Source organism: Hippocampus comes, unplaced genomic scaffold (genome assembly GCF_001891065.2).
Source record: "Hippocampus comes isolate QL1 unplaced genomic scaffold, H_comes_QL1_v1.1 scaffold173, whole genome shotgun sequence".
NCBI lineage: Eukaryota > Metazoa > Chordata > Actinopteri > Syngnathiformes > Syngnathidae > Hippocampus > Hippocampus comes.
Genome location: NW_017805223.1, coordinates 103,876 through 120,703, shown reverse-complemented (window position 1 = coordinate 120,703; position 16,828 = coordinate 103,876). Strand labels below are relative to the sequence as shown.

Below are 16,828 nucleotides of genomic sequence, written 5' to 3'. Positions count from 1 at the left end.
CCCGGCCCCCGCCACCCCTTCCTGTGCACGGAGGGGGAAAAAAAAAGCGCGACTCAGCATTGTAAAGATCGTCCAGCGTGCACACAAGCCAAAACACGACAAGATGCGTTCGCCTTCAAACCTGGGGTCGTTGCGGGCCAATCCGGAGGAAAACGGAAATTTAAGGATGGAGCGGTCCTGCTCCGAAAAATCTCCTCCGTGCACGCGGCTGTTGTTGGATGGGTTTGCAAAAAAAAAATAAATAAATAAAAAAAGATTCTCCTCGTGACCACGTGACTATGGAGCACAACCTGCTCGACAACATGCATGCAAGTACACGACAGCACAAAATACTCGAGTGCATCAGAACGACGACGGCATCATAACAAACGTCAACAACTGCTTATTTCATGCTCACCAAGCCGCCATGTTGGATGTTTATGAAATTCGGCTCTGTACATCCCATCGCAGGTTGAATTCTTAATTTCTGAACACATTTTTTTCTTCATACATCCAAGTATTCAGGCAAAAAAAAAAAAAAAATCGAAACTTTGGGGGACAAAAAAAAAAAAACGAAAAAATTCAAGATCAGAGTGTCCCCCCGCCCGCCCCCCGACTGCCCAAAGTCAGCTGGGATGGGCTCCAGCACGCCCGCGACACTCCCGAGGAGAAGGAAGTTCAGAAAAAGAATGGATGGACAACCAATATCCCAATTCATTTTTCAAGTAACGAAACTATCATCTCATAAACAGCGGGTAAGCAGAGCTGCGCTCTTAACGAAGACTAGTATTTGTGTTAGCGGAGTTCAAATACTTGATTACTTGTTGGGCAAATTTGGAGGTTATTTGTATCTACTGATGGGTCCGCTTCATGCTGAGTGTTGAGAAACAAGTCGCCGCTCGCCTCTTTGCTACCTCCGAGCTCCGCCAACACCAAACTGGTACATTTCAAGCGGAGAGCCGCACAAGTGAATGTCAAGCGAGAGCTTCATTCATGTGATGACAAAACAACAAAGCGACACTTTATTCCCACCGGTGACGGCAGCACTTCATCATCAAGCCACCGATTGAAACACAATGACTGTGCAGATGTGTGCCATGTCATGAAACAAGCAAAAAATGGACACAGACATATGACAGTTCCTTATGCTTCCACTGGAGGTCAGCCTAACTTCAGAAATAGATTTAAACTGAAAATGTTTCATCGAATCTGCAGTCCTGCACCGCGAAGAATTTCGACAGAATTCCTGGAAGTACACACTTTGAAACAACAACAACAACAACAACAACAACAACAACAACCTCTAACCACCAATGTAGGTTTTGCATGACATGTCCGTTGGTGTGGAAAACAAGTGTTATTGTTCAAAGCCTGGCGGTGTTTAAAAGCAGAGCAAACACACACTCCATCCCCAGCTGGATCGCCATCCAGATGGGAGCCACGTTTTCCTGTCACTGTTTTTTTTTTTCAAACTAGAATAAGACTCCGTTGCCAATTTCCGTCGACAAGAGCAATTCTTTAGCTGGCAAAAAAAAAAAAAAAAAAAAAGAACCGAGTCATTGGACCATGTGCTGTTCATTTTAAAACCACTTCCGGTTCTGGAGATCTTGGTCGGACAAATACTTCACTAGTGCCCTCCTGTGCATTTTTCAGCCATCCGTACTTAACGTGAGTATTTCTTTTTTCCGATGACTTTTTTGACATTTACTTCCTGTCTGTACTTACTTTGTCAGCACAGGCTCGTGACTTTTTTCAACGTCAACAGATGACGACACAACGTGAAACAAACCACAACAGTCAACCGCAGTTCATATATTGATCGAGTGCCTCTGGCAGGCGAACCTAAATATTTATTCAACGCAATATAGCGCGATTTCTTCGAACACAATGAACGATGAATTTGTTTGGTGTCAAAAATGGCCCTTTTTTTTTTTTTTTTGCCAGTGCAGCCACGCTCCCTCCCTTCTGATGCTTTTTGTCTCTTCCGATCCCGTAACCGGCCATGAGGATAATCTCAGATTAAAATCAAATCCCTCTAGTATAGGCTACGAGGTTTCCGTAGAAATGAATATGTTTTCCCGAAGGTCAGTTTTGGAAATGGCCAATTACGTTTTGCATTGCATCGTAATGTAATGTTGTGTCTCACTGGGTTACAAAATGGCCTCCGTGCATCGTCAGCGTCCAGACTTTCTTCCCTACGGCTCTGAGTCGATGGCGTGGCTTCCTTTTCGTGTGGTTCTCAGCGAGCTGGTTTGATTAGCTGGCACCCCGAAGACGCCGGCAGCTGTTTCTCATGAAAATGTTTGGACCGAGCCGAAGGTTCAACACTGGCCCGCGCCAAACGCTCTCGCAGGCTCTGGGAACATTTGGCCGCTGAGCTTTTCTATTGTCGAGAACGATGGTATGGGCTGCTTTGAAATTCTCTTTCAAACTCATTTAATGCCGGCCCTTTTTCTCAAATTGGGAGAGCCGGGGCCGGCCATTTTTCACCATGTTGACTCATTTTTCAAGGCCTACAGAAAATGGGAGTTCTGTCGCTGCAAAGTATGCGACCGACCAAAAGTTTTCACCCTGAACTTTGTGTGTGCGCGTGTGTTTGTGTGCCTGCCTGCGTGCGTATGTGCGTGTTCGTCAAGGGGGACGATGGGACTTGATTCTCTTTTTTTGCTTAAGAAAAAACTCTGTTGTAGAGCTAGCTGCCGGTATTGATCCCTGTTCTTCCCCACGTCACCTCATGACGTATGATCACCGTGCCACACCCACTCACACCGTGCGTGACTAAGATCTGACTGTTCTTCCCCACGTCACCTCATGACGTATGATCATCGTGCCACACCCACTCACACCGTGCGACTAAGATCTGTCAAAGCCACACATGCCATCTAGTGGTGATTCATCATACTGAAATCATTCCCACAGCCTCGACACTGACTGAAGAGGTGCGCAAAGATCATGTCATCCATTTTTTGAAATGAAAAAAAATGAACACCCACAGCTTATCTATTCTTTTTCCAAACGTATTTTTACGTCAAAAAAAAAACGAACACCCACAGCTTATCGATTCATTTTGGCACCACATGATTGTCTTTTTCCAAACGTATTTTTACGTCTTGGCTTTGAATGAGTTAATTCAACTTTCACCACCCTTGATTCAGGGCTGTGTGTGAAATTACATCGCTCTTATCAGGTAGAAGTGTCTATCAATCAATTGGGGCCGGTTGGAACTCGCAGCTTTTGAAATGTACAGAAAAGCGATGTGTGCGTTCACCTGATGGATGAGCCCAAGTGGAAGCCCCATCAGTCCAATGCAGGAAAGGGAGCTTCATCTCATTCCATTTGAAAGCCAGTTTTGGGTCATTTAGGCGGAGCTTTTGCCAATGCTCGTCCAGATTTCAGAGCGAAACCGTTGGAAGCTAATATGTTGAAAGTCAACATGCCCGTGCTGCAAAACGGCGCAGGCCGAAGCCAAAGCAGACATTTTGAAGAGAAGTTGGCAAGCCGGAGAACACGAGTGTTCGAATGATGAAGAGCCCAACACGCGGGAGCTCACCTCAACTGATTTGAACTTCTTGAAGGAACAGTTCCACAATGTAAACGTGACTAAGTTGTAATCCCGAGCGGGAGTGTCATAGATGTGAGGAAACCGGATGCGATTCTATGAAGGGACAATTTGGGCAGCTGCGAGAGCGAGGACCAGCGTAAACAGCGGCGAGCCTTCCCTGCGTCCGGATGAGAGTTTGTGTTTGCGATCGATCCACAATGTAAACGTGACTAAGTTGTAATCCCGAGTGGGACTGTCATAGATGTGAGGAAACCGGACGCGATTCTATGAAGGGAAAATTTGGACAGCCGCGAGCGAGGGCCAGCGTAAACATCGGCGAGCCTTCCCTGCGTCCGGATGAGTTTTTGTGTTTGTGACCGGTTGTGGCTGAGCAAAGCTAAACAAGGAGTTGAATTGCGGGCGTGTGGATCTCCACGACATTGGGCTCGCATTCGGCCACCGCTCGGGGGCATGACTCAGCGGTTTGAAGGGTTAAAGCGATTCCATCTGAGCAGTCTGGGGGATTCCAGGCCAGTTGCATCGACAGGAAACAGCGCTAATGACTCTGCCTTCCCAGTCTAATGTGGTGAGCGGCTCGAAGCAATGAGCTCATTGTTTGACTTCAGCTTCAGCGGACGGTCGGTGCAGAGCGAAGCCCACTTGAAGCGATACAGCCGCGATAGCATTTGCTCTTAATCACTGTTGACAGTTCAGTGTCCGCTATACATTGGGCTGTATATTCGTGCAAGCATTCTGTTTTGTAGCTGAAGATCAAAGACCCTGTTCAGTGAAAAGTATTTTAAATTCGACACACCACCGAGAAGAGTGTTCAGAAGCACGAGGCAAATACCGTGAAAAGGTGCGTGGCGCATATCTTGACAGGGGGGCTTTTCCGCGCCACAACAACGGGGCTCTCTAAAACAGCCACTGCAGTGCGAAACCCCTGACTTCAAAATAAATAAATAAAATGAAATGCAGCTATTGAAACCGAACAAGCTAATGTGCTACTTCAACTCACGTTAGCTTTTCCTTTAGCGGCTAACAAGTCCTAACAGGGAGCCGAGCTCCATGAATTATTGTCAACTGTCAGTGCCACACCAGTGAAACTAAAACGATAAGCTGCACACATCCGTCAGTGCAGGCGCTGCTCACACCGCTTACCTGTGGCAACTGCACCCCAGCGGGGTGAAGCGAATGCCTCTGCGAGGACCTGTCATGACTCATCTCGCAGCTATTTGCAACAGTACCTGCAGGAGGACGGGTTTGCTTCCCGATCACTCGGTTTTATGACCAACGTAGCTTTCAGACCCGCATGGTGGTCTGAACAGGAGACAAAGGCCATTTCCGTTCAAACATTGGTATGTGTGTACCGTTGTTGAGGCAGACGAGATTGCGGGGGCGGACGAGATCAATGTCAAATTGCTCGATATCCTTTTGGATTAACAAGCATGCAGTGGCTCGGAAGCCGTTTCAACTTTGTTTTTGAGTCTCTGCCAATGGGTTTTTTGTACAGAAGCCGCTTTGTATTTTTGCATTGAGCAATGGCGGATTTGAAGAACCCTTCCTGAGAGAATTATACATCTTACTGTTTGGCAGATAGACCTCAACCAGTGATGAACTCCACATTCCAGTTAGGTCTTGAGGATATCTCCCCCCCCCACCCCAAAACCACGGAAGTCTGCCCATGTGCAGAGGTGACTGGAATATGCCAGTCATGAGCCCACCCGCAAACACCCCACCTGCCTGCCCGCCGCCCGCCCTTGGCTGTGGAAATCAAGAACACAAGAGCCAACCAACAAATTCATGACGTCGGCCGAGGACTCCATTTTGTCCCTGGCCACGTTTTGAGTCACCTGAAAAACTGCAGTGTGTTTTTGTGTCATTTGTTTTCCCTCCGGTGAACTGGAGCCTTTGCATGAAATGCACATCCAGTGCATACATGAGCAAAACTTGCAGACTTGGTTTGAGCTCATCCCCAATGCGCTGTAAGACGAGACGCCGTTATTGCTAAAGCTCCATGAGGCCTGGACTTTTTCTGCCTCCGTTTGCAGAATCGCTTCCAAGTTTGTGGTTGAAAGAGCTCGCATGACTTCTGCCTTTTCTACGCCGCCATTTTCAACTAATTGGACCCGCGTTGCGCCACAGTTTCTCGTTGCAGAAGCCGTTGGAGTGTTTGGGAAAGGGGTTGAATTCAAGTGAGTGAAAGCTGAAATTCGGGTAGACTGGATGGCAGGTTTTGTTACGCTCGAGGTTGAAGATTTTGCCGCCAGGCCCTTCAGATGCGAGTGTTAAAAAAAAAAAAGTCAGAGGAAGGATTGTGCATGTGGTCCTTGCTTTATGGTGGCCTCTTGTACCCGCGGTTGTGATGCACCATCGTCAAAGTTGACTTGTGAGCAAGGCAACAGGAATTGTTGTTAAAAACAAAACTCTCCTAAGCCATGAAAAGAAAACAATCAGTCTGTGATTGGCTTGATTGTGCCTCATGTCGACATACGAGTACGCCGCTGAGATGGCCACTTGACCCTAATTTTGCCACTCCGCGACCTGGGTAACCTTATTCATACAAGAATCGTCCTCCGTCCCCGCCCGTCCTCATCCTTTGAAAGCGCTTCCGTTCCGGCTTCCAGGATTTCGGAAGCTGTCCTTCTATGTTTTTGTTTTACGACACAAAGTATCACAAAGGGACCAGCTCGATACATAACGTGCTCGTCGGACGGTGGCATCTTCCAACACGAGGACGGTGTTCATGCGTTCCACGCCAAAGCATCCAACCAAGTCGAGATTTCAGCTGCATGTACTGAAAGCTGCAATGTCACCGTGTTGCTTTCGCAAAGTCCTCCAGTGCGACACGATGCCACTGGAAGGACTTTGGTTTGGACCCACGCTTTCTTCCCTTCTGGTGCCTCCCAAGTCTTCTGTCTGAAAAGTAAACAAGTCCGGCTCGCCAGCGCAAGACTCCCGCCCCCTCCCGCCCCATCTCAAAAGATAGCTGGCCGATGACTCATGCTCTGTGGCCACAGTGCGCCTCACTTTTTCCACAAGGTGAAAATCATTTCCTCTCGACCATGTAAAGCCAAACCTACACGTGCTTACACATTCGTCAAACCGTTTGTCCGGCGGGTCCATGACTGGATGTGCTACCAAGTTGGCCATATACTTTTCATCCACTCATCAACCCAAAGAGCAGGAATACCCGCACCCTCCGCTAATTGCACTTTCCTAATTGTTGTTGCACGGGCGGAAGAGAAGACGCAGTTCTCAATGTAATGCGCCGGAGTGCTACGACTTTCGTCATCGCAAACAAAATACCTCTTAGCGTCATGAGTTTGACACGAAAATGGAGCAGTGGGCTCTTTTGCTCATTTCCCACTTCTTCCTCCCTCACTGCTGAGCAAATCCATTCCGATGTCGATTTGCTTCTGGCTTGGAGGAGCTTCCCAAGTCCGTGAACGAGGACTGCGGTCTTATGGCGGGCTTTGCTTTATCATTTGTCACCCGGCATTCCTATTTGTTGCTGTGAGTGGGAAGTATGCTGGGACTTGTTCTGTTAACGTTCTCTCTGTTCGAGATGAAGCTCCGAGCGTTGGGAATGGGAAAGGGGCCAAGCAAACAGGGGCGAGCTGCATGCAAATGTCTTTTTATGGGAGTTGACTGAAATGAGTTTGTGAGCGGGAGAAGGCCGTGTCGCTCCATTTCAAGGAGAAGAGGAAGCTCAGACTTTAACCCAAAGAAACGGACAGGAAGCGGATCGCCTTGAGCAACAATTATATGAATTTGGTGCTTCCGATGGGATGAAGACATCTTCTTCCCCCGGAGACCTGAACAAAAGTACACAGGCAACACCAGAAGATGCAAAACACTTGTTAGCCAAACGAAGAACGGGAAGGGGCAGGCTGGAAATTGCTCGGAAGCGCAGGCTTCCAGAAGTGGAGCATCAAGGTTTTATGGTTTGATGAGACAAACCTTGAAAAAAAAAGTCACTTGAAGTCCAAAGCTTTGGGCCAGAAAAGGATTGTGCCGACATACAAGCTCATCTGTGTCGTGCGTTTCCCCACGAGCAGCACCCGGCACGAATCTGGTCTCGTTACCGATTGTCTTTAAAAAAGCCACGCTGCGCCGACCACCGCTGTCGGAAAATTCGCCTTGCTCACGACTGTAGCCAAGCGCTCGAATGTGCTAAACCAGGGGTGTCAAACTCATTTTTTGTCATGGGCCGCTTTGGGGTTATATCTTCCCTTGGCGGGCCGGTATGAAGGTGAAATTCAATTTCACTTGTACAACTCAACTCAACTATATTTATACAGAGCACCTTTTTAAGCAACCATCGCTGTACACAAAGTGCTGTACATGGAGTAAATATCGCAAATACAATGATGAAACAATATATTAATAAGAATAAACTAGTTCAATTCAATCAGAAGTCAAGAATAATGACTGTTTTTGTGGATTACATATGACGATTTGAAATTTGGGTTCAGACTTCAGCAAGCATCATGGAACTTGGCCCGCTTGATTTGCTTTCGCGGGCCACATACAATGGTGTGGCGGGCCGGATCTGGCCCCCGGGCCTTGACTTTGACACCTGTGTGCTAAACGCTTCATGTTCATGCCTTGTCATTTCTCGCCACGTATTTTCTTTGTTCCATGAAAGTAGGATTTTGGTTGACAATTCTCGTCTCGGTTTGTATTGTGCGCGCTTTGGGTTTTTTTGTCCTTTTATGCCAAGCAAATTTCGTTTGTATTTGTCCTTGCCTTTGCAAGCGTTTTTTGGTTTATTTCCTGGTTTATGGTCACCAGTCTTGCGATTTTTTTTGTATTCACAAGACCTTTTTGTCCATCCTTATCTGAGTCTAGGTTGGAAGAATCCAATTCTGAACCGCCCTGACAATGTGTGTAACTCCTTGGAGGTCATGCTTCGCTGTGGCCTTGCATGGATTCTCCGGGGAAAGGGCTACTTATTCTGTACTGAAGATTGAACGCAAGATGCCATCGGAAAACTGAGCTCCCAAGTCTACAGAAACCCTTTTTTGATTGAGGAATCCTTGATCAGGCATCAAGATAATTCCCAAGACAACAAAAGGGTTCACCGAGTGGGCCGAGTCGATCTCCGGGCTTCACGCTAAACGGGCATATGCCTTCTACCAGCTCGAGAGGGGACTGAAGGGACTCCCCGCCCAAAACCAACAATGGAATTGGATCTGAAGTCTGATTCTCATCTCATCTCATCTCATCTCATCTCATCTCATTCGTGCAAAAGCCGCGGCGTGCGGCCCGAGTGCTTTGTTTGTTGGTTGAGGTCACGATGTTTTCACCAATGGCTCCGAATGTACACGTTCACTCTAGCCACGGGGTTGGTGTCAAAACTATGACCCGCAAGTGGAAACATGTTGGATTTGCGTTGCACATTCCAAGTGACTGCTCGTTTCCCGTTTCCCCAAGTTGTGTTTTGTGAGTGTCCCGATTTTATGGGCCTCGGATGTCTTGTTGCGTCGAAGGAAGATGGCGAATGGGAGCGTAGATGACTCCAGCAGATGAGGGGAAAGAACCTGCATGTTCAGAAATCCCATCCTTGGCAGTGGAACCTGCGCGTAGCATGTAAGTTGGAGGGAGGATCGCACCAGTGGGAAAGAGAGCGCACACACGGCACAGAGTTTCCAGGAGGAAGTCACAGCTTACATTCTCTCAAGCGCATGCCGGCGTGCCTTTGACCAGACTTGCCACTCATTTGGTCTTGGCCGCTGGAATAGTGACTGTCAACCAAAACCAGGAGTGAAGTACGGTCCAGGTAACCGATGGTTCGATCGGCTATCCCTTCAACCACGGCTGGAAAAGGCAGTTGTTTAAAACGGGGCTAAACACGGCAGTCTGGCCCCCGCATGCCTCAAGCAAACAGATAGGGAACAGACTCCCTCCTTCCCCCCACCCCCGTCCCCTTTTGGTAGGATTTCTTTTCTGGATTGGAGCAGAGCTTTTGCCAATCACATTCAGTTGCAGGTGGTTCCAGTTCCTTCCTGCTCATGGCTGACTCTCTGGACTGTCCTGGGGCCGACTCGGGCCGTCGACGTGAACTTTGTGCTCCTCTCCTTTGCATAAACACGTCATTTGAGTCCGAAATGACTGCCCGTAGGCATGACGTGGGTCGCAAAAGTTTTCCAAAGAAGCTTTGGGGCAATTAGTGAAACTGGGTCATGTCCGGGTGCCTTCCCGTGCTGATTGCATCTTCTTTCCGATGAAAACAGAGACATTGATTCAAGGCTCACCGTACCCGGGCTCCCATTTGAGGAAGCTCACGGCATGTGAGCGTGCACGTCTCACCTTGGGTTCTCAGCAAAAGTTCTTTTTTGTCTGTCTTTCAACAGCGACTTTTGCTCGGACGTTTGTCGGTCCTCTCGCTGCCTCGTTTCTGCCCCCTTATCTTCTTGAAGCTTACACACACACACACACACACACACACACAAAAAGTCCCACTAGAATGCAATTCAACTAGGGGGAAGTGGAGGGGGCAGTTCTCAGTATTTATTTTTTTCCGTCACTGACCGGCCCATCTCAAAAAGCTCCGCAGAGAACCCTTTTCTGTTTTCAAATACATACTTTGCATCGCTACCCAATAGTCTTCAGTACGTATATTCGATTGAACATTTTACAATGTTGAATTTGATGGAAATGTTGGAGAAATGCTCGATTGAACGGTAGGATTTTGGGGGGGGATGGGCGCCGGACATTTGATCCGCAGGTGTCCTCCGACGATCGTTGTTTTTCGTGAAGCGATTGATGGCTGTTTTTCTTCATTGAACGTATGGCGTGTCGTCGTACGCCCCGTGCAATTCAAAGAGCTTGTTGTTGTTGGTGGTGTCGTCATCTGTCACTCGGGGGTTTGGCGGTGGTGTGTGCAGAGCAGCTCGAGACAGGTTGAAGCTTATCGGGGATCCGGTTACAGTCGTCTTGACAAGAGGTGACGGGGCTGCGGACGAGGATGGAGGCGGGGCGGGGGGGGGTGGGGGGGGGGGGGGGGGGGGGGGGGGGGTGAAGCGAGGGGTGGAGTCAGGGGATGGAAGGGTGACGACTCGGTCATGTTATTGATGTGGAAATGCAACGTTGAGCATGACAACAAAGACACTTGACCTGAGGCGAGTGGAAACCGCCCCATCTATGGATTGGGACGCACAAGGTGTCAACTTCAATCGGTCGAGCGCCGTCCATGCCGGCGGCACTTTCCCGCTTTCTTTTTGTTAACGTGAGTTTGTTGGCCCTCCTCGCAGAGCTGCACTGAGTCTTTTTGAGATGCGGCGTTTCTCCAGAATAAAACGCACTTGATGTTTCACCAGAGGATTGTCGCCGGAGGATTGTCGCCGGAGGATCTCTGCGTTGGCTCACTTTTGGCCGCCGTGGGTTGGGCCGACGAGAGAAACAGCTGTCATTCTCAGGAGTTTGCTTCAACCCCCTCCTCTTTTTTTTTTTTTTAGATACAAACACCCACTCACGCACCATCACGCGATCTTACGGCAGTCCTGCAAACAGTTTCCTGTCGACGGGCACAAGTGTAGAACATGCAACCAGAAGTGTTTGATGAGACGTTTGTATTGTTTGAATCGATGTCAGATGAATCAGTGGATCCCTCGACAGAAGCCCATTGTTGTTGTCAGGACGCCAGCCAGGTGGGGGGACTCCAGTCACGTGACTTGACCTGAGTCAGACTTGAGTTTCCAATTTTCAGGATGTGCTTGTCGAAAACTCCCGAAAAGACTCGACGACACAGATGTGGTATTCGTGAGACTTGACTGAGACTCGAATGACAAGACTTGACCAGTCTCGCCCGTTTCCATTTGCAAAGCTGCGCTTTCAAGATGGCGTCACATTTATTTTGCTTCCTTCACCCAAGCGAATGTCTTGACTCGACTTGTTTTGAGATTTCGCGGCAACTTGACTGGACTTGCTTGATATTTGCCACAGTCACACGAGACTTTCATTCAACATGAAGGATAACGCCGGAGAGCCGCTTCCGACTCGCGCATACAACGTGTGACTTCGTCCCACCTCTGGTCAGGTCCCGCTTGTCTCCCTTGTAAGTTTGAAAAGCAAATTCAACAGCATTCGGTCATGCAACCAAAGAGGAATCGAGGTCAAGGTCGCAAGCCGTGAAATTCTTGCCAGAACTGCCCCATCAGTCCAGGTGGCGCAATCAACGGCTTATGTCTTAACTCTCGAAATATTTTCAACTAAAACAAGGAATTTGGTGTCTTAGGTTCAGAGCACGTCATGAATAGATTTGGCGTTTCCTCATGTCAACATGTCATCGGAAGCAGATTCCACTTCTCCATTCCTCTTAAGTCAGGAGGGGACTTTGCCCCGGATTCCTTCGTCTTGACCACCTACTCTGATGGCCACCCACGTGTTTATTGCACCTCTTGTCAGTTCGAGGTTTGCCTCTGTCAGTCCAACTCAACGACGCCCCGGATGATCAGCACGGAAGCGCAGTTCTTATAGTCTGCTGTGTTGGTTACAAGATGGTGCCTTGTAAACTGTATTCTTTGTTTTATGACCGCCCAGAGGAGAGATAACAAAACACTCACTGCCGGTTTTTTTGGTGCACCCATTAACTCCGATCAAAAAGTTCTTGTCTGGTCTCGTGTAGAAGCTCCTTCTGGCAAGAGTGAGAATTTCTCGCATCTTTTAAACCTTCACAGTTACGAACGTGCTCTTTTTTGTCCTCTGTGTCACACGTCTATCGTTTACGACAAAATAAGTTTGGTTTCATCAGCGAGAGACACTTTGTTTTTGTCGGGTAGTCTGAATTCAAAGTAGGCTCCATCATTCCTTTTGAAAACCTTCCATGTGTGCTTACATTTGTTTGTCGGGATCAGCCGTAATGTGACCGGGTCACTTGAGGCCTCCGAATGTGTCAGAAACGAACCTTAAAAGGTGCCAAGACTTATTTCTATCTCAGAAACTCCTTAATTGGTAGTTCGTAGGATATACAGTCATACCTCGGTTTTCGACCATAATCCGTTCCAGAAGGCTGTTCGAAAACCGATTTGTTTGAAAACCGAAACCACGCTCTTTTAAAAAAAAAAAAATCTTTATTGAACACGTCTGCTCACAATGGAACGCTACACGAGGAAGCGTCACTTCCTCGGGTAAGGAAGGCGAGAGGAGTCAAGTGGCGCATTCAAGTGCGCTCAGTTTGGTCGAGAACCGATTTTCGGTCGTAATCCGAGCCGTAAAAAAATCGAAATTTTTGGTCGAAAACCGATTTGATCGAGAACAGAGACGTTCGAAAACCGAGGTTTGACTGTAGTTGCCTTTTAATGTACTAATAAGTGACATGAACCACTTTCGTTGCTCCATGCAGCACACGTTTCATATTGAGAAAAAAAAATAATCGTGACTATTATGTGCTATGGATTCCTTACTGATTAAAAGGGTCCATTTTAAGCACAAATTGTCATGAGGGGTGAAGGTGCACGTGTTCGCACCAAAAAAAAAAAAAAAAAAAAAAAAAAAAACGTCTGGAGTCGCGAACATGGGTGTAGTTTTCGCAGCCACTATGAGAGGGATGGGAGAGGGCTGACAAAAAGGGGGAGGAAAATGAGGCTGGCCGGCATTCTTCTCATTTAAAGCTGTAACTACACCCAAGAAAAAAAAAAAAAAAAAAAAAGAAGAAGAGAAACACTCCGGCAGTCTGGGCTGGGTCTGCTTGCTGCTTACAAGGAGAGGCTCGTTGCTATTCATGCAGTGATAACCTGAACTTTTTCTCCCCTCTTCTTTTTCTTTCCATCCCTTTTCCCCCCTTCTCGTTCCCAAGGCAGTCTCATGTCTTTCTTGTAGACATGATGGACTTTGCGCATTTAAGGACTTTCCTTTTTTTGGTGGTCTCCATCGCTCAGGTTTTGGTTGTTACAAGCCAGGATGATGGTAAGTGGACCCCCATTCTCCCGTCCTTCCTCTTTTTTTTTTGCCGTTTATTGGAACGCCTGATTGCTGTGTGACTGAAAAAGCTCTTTGGTGGCTCTTTGAACTCAGCGAGCGTGTGCTTGTTTTCATTTGAAATGAGACATCTCAGCTGCGAGAGATGCTCGGGCTCGAGTTGTGTGCGCAAAACTGGCACGATTGTTGGCTTTTTTTTTTTTTCCCCCCCTGCATGTTGGACAAGAGAAACAAATGAATGGGAGTGAAGGGTCCCACTTTGGTGCATGTGAGCAGATGCGGACGGACATCTGTCAGTGATTTCCAGTGATGTCACCCTCAGGCATTGAAAAGAAGTGCAAAGACGGGGAGAAAAAAAAAAAAGGCACATTTGCGCTTTTCCATGACTCCTGCGCAACTTCCAATGGAAGCTGCATGATGTTTGACCGCAAATCTGACATGCAATCGACCAGCGTTGCGCGACGTTGTACATCTGCAAAGACAATTTCATTGCTCAGGCGCCTGAGAGGGAATACGGACTCACTGCTATGTTAATTTGGGGCAGATGTGAAGAGACTTGAGAATCGAGGGGGGGGCAGCAGGGAGAAGGGGGGCAGCAAGCCTGCCTGACGGAGTCTCTGAGTCACAGGAAGGCCCGGGAGGACTTGGGGGGAGGGGGGGGGCGGCTGCTAAAGTCTTCAGCTGGCTGTCCGAGACGGTGGAACACCTGAGTGGTCTTGTTTTAGTTGACCTGTACTTCCCCCGTTGTTTCTTTTCTTTTTTTTTTTTTTTTTTGTCAGTCGGAGAATTCGATCTCCCGACGTCAGCCACCGATGATGTCACTGCTCTCTCTGAGCTCATTTGAGTGCTCCTACTGTGCTGCTTGAAGAAGTCTTTTCATTAAGCTGACGCGTTGATTTCAGTGAAGTTGTTGGACACGGCAGATAGAGCGCCACCATGTGGTAAATGTAGACTATCAAACGAGACAACATTGCTTTTCAATTAAATCCTCCTCTTAAGTTTGCCAATTGGAACCCGAAACACAAAAACCTTTGTGTCATTTTTCTTCGGCGGAAAACCTCTAAAAGTGATCAGTTTCAATATTTCTTTGAAGTGATCCATCCTCTTGTCTGCTCTTTGCACAAATTCCTGACCGGTTGAAAGTGTCAGAAAGCTCTTGCTCAGCAATTTGTTTCTGAAAAGTGGTCGTTTTGGGGCCTTGACCTACGTGGAAATGGAAATATTCTTGGAGGCACGGCCACGGGCATGTTTGTATGGCCAAGTGATGACGCAACACCTTCATGGAAAAATAATAAAAAGCACCAATGTCCATTTGTGTTGAGACTTTACATTTTAGTGAATTAAAGACAGCCGACGTGATCGCTTTTATGTTCTTTTTCCAATGTTGTAGCACAACTGCCTCCGTCTCTGCTTGTTGGTCATGGTTGCGCGGAAATTTGCTTTGTGGCCAGAAGCGTGGAAATCTCCCTCATGCCTTTTTTTTTTTGTTTTTTTCTCCGAAAGGAAAATGTGTTTCATTATTTTGGTCGAGGCTCTTCTAAATGGTGGACGCTTTTTATGGGATGGCAACCTTGTTAATATCGTACCAGGATCAATCGTGACTAAAGTTATTGCATCTCTGTACGAATCAATTTGGACAGAAAAGTCAGCAAAAAAAAAAAAAAAAAAGAAAAGTTGTCTGGAGGGCAACGGGTTTGCTGGAAAGATTTGCGAGGGAGCTGGTGGAATGTGAGCAAGATGCTTCGAAGGCTCAGATCACGTACACGTACGAAGCGCCGGATGAAAGTCAGATGTGTCGACACACGTGTGGACACTTGATGTGCACGTGAGCCATTTGTTGTTGTTGCGTTTTTTTTTTTTTTTGTTCCTTTTGCGGCAAGGCATGTGGAGAAGTGGCATCGCGTTAAAGACTTCAAAGCTCACGGGAAATAAATGACACCGCAAATTTGGGGGACAAACTTATTTTCTCGTCATCCAAATGCCACTTCAGTAAAATCAACGACTTTTCAATATCCATTGACCTTTTGCTTATCAAAGAGCTCGACCAAATGAAATGTATACGTTATTTGATATTTATCCATTGTTGCTAGCCGACGGACATGAACAACATGGCTGCACGTGAGGAGGCGCCAGTCGACAGAGTCGGCGTTTTATTTAGCAGCTTCTCAGAGCACTTGAGCGCAGGGTGAGCGGAATCATTTTCACATCTGACAAGAAGGGAGCCCAATGGAAGGCAATCACCGAGTCAATCATGCCCAACGTTGCCAAAGATGTGGGCTGACTCCTTGGAGCCGGCTTCAACTCGGCGTTGGTAATTTTGCACATGGGGAGGTCTGCGCTGCTGTGGGAGTGGACACAGCCAACTCCAGTCTTAGCCAATCAAAGTGGCTTTTCTCATTCTGTTTCAGTGTAGAGGAGATTGCCTCCCGCACCTGATCATTTACCTGCCTCCCCTCCAGGCTGTGCCACCCATGTAAAAAAATCTGATATAATCATTATTGTTATGATTGTGAACTGATTTACACAGTGATTCACAAGGTTTGATGCCCGCTCTTCACATATTTATGAACCACCTACGATACACGTGACATCCGCCACGCTCAGACTCCGCCTGGCTGCAAGCCGATCAAATTGACCCCATTTCGCGTTCGACCCGGGGTCAACCCGGCGCCGGCTTTTAGGCGCAGTCTGACCAGGTGTACGTTTAGATGGAACTTTTGCGTACCACTAGAGAGAGTCCACACAGGCGGTACTTGTAGCTTATTTGAATTATTTTCCTATTCGAACACTAGAGGCTAATGGCACCAGGTCCAATTGTCCCCGGGGTTGTTATCGCCGTCTCCGAGAAACAAAGCGAAGTGGCGGCTTCAACTCGTGGCCTCCTTTGCATCACCTGCTACCTGAAAATCAGCCCGAGAAAAAACCTGAAACAGCCAAAAGGCTCGCAACCGCTTTTCCAAATCAAGCAACTGCGCATGAGCTCACTTGGACTCGCAGATTGTTTCCAGTTGTTTTCGCCACATCGGCGACATGGCAACAAAACGGCCCGCTTTGCACCAGCAATCGCGTCCAAGCGGGAGAACTCAAGACGGCTTCCATTAGAACCACATGCTGCATTTTTCAGCCATGACTCGTTTTCACGCGTCTCGAAGGGGGTCTCGGTGCATACTTTTACGTCGGGGGGTCTCCGTTCGAAAGGCGCCACGTCACCCAAACGCGTCAACGGGTCGCGTCGCAGCTCTCGGCGGCGCCAGCGATCGGTCGACGCGAGCTGCGGCCGTGACGAGCGCGGCGGCTTCATGGGAACCACTCAGGAATGAAAAGGATTGCAGTCAGCAAATGGAGGCCCGGGGAAGGGGAGGAGGGATAAGGTGGTGGGGGTGG

At 47.9% G+C, this 16,828-nt stretch overlaps 1 protein-coding gene across 2 annotated transcripts in view; it reads left to right on the top strand.

Annotated features, from left to right (window-relative positions):
• Nucleotides 1–13,121: 13,121 nt before the first annotated feature.
• The window catches only part of col5a2a (collagen, type V, alpha 2a), a 31,732-nt gene continuing 28,025 nt past the window's right edge, over nucleotides 13,122–16,828 (top strand). For both annotated transcript variants that reach the window (XR_002168192.1, XM_019869232.1), the window contains exon 1: nucleotides 13,122–13,432. Coding sequence is in view for 1 of the 2 variants with exons in the window: in XM_019869232.1 (XP_019724791.1) it covers nucleotides 13,348–13,432 (85 nt within the window). In the remaining variant the exon portion in view is untranslated. The remainder of the gene's footprint in view (nucleotides 13,433–16,828) is intronic.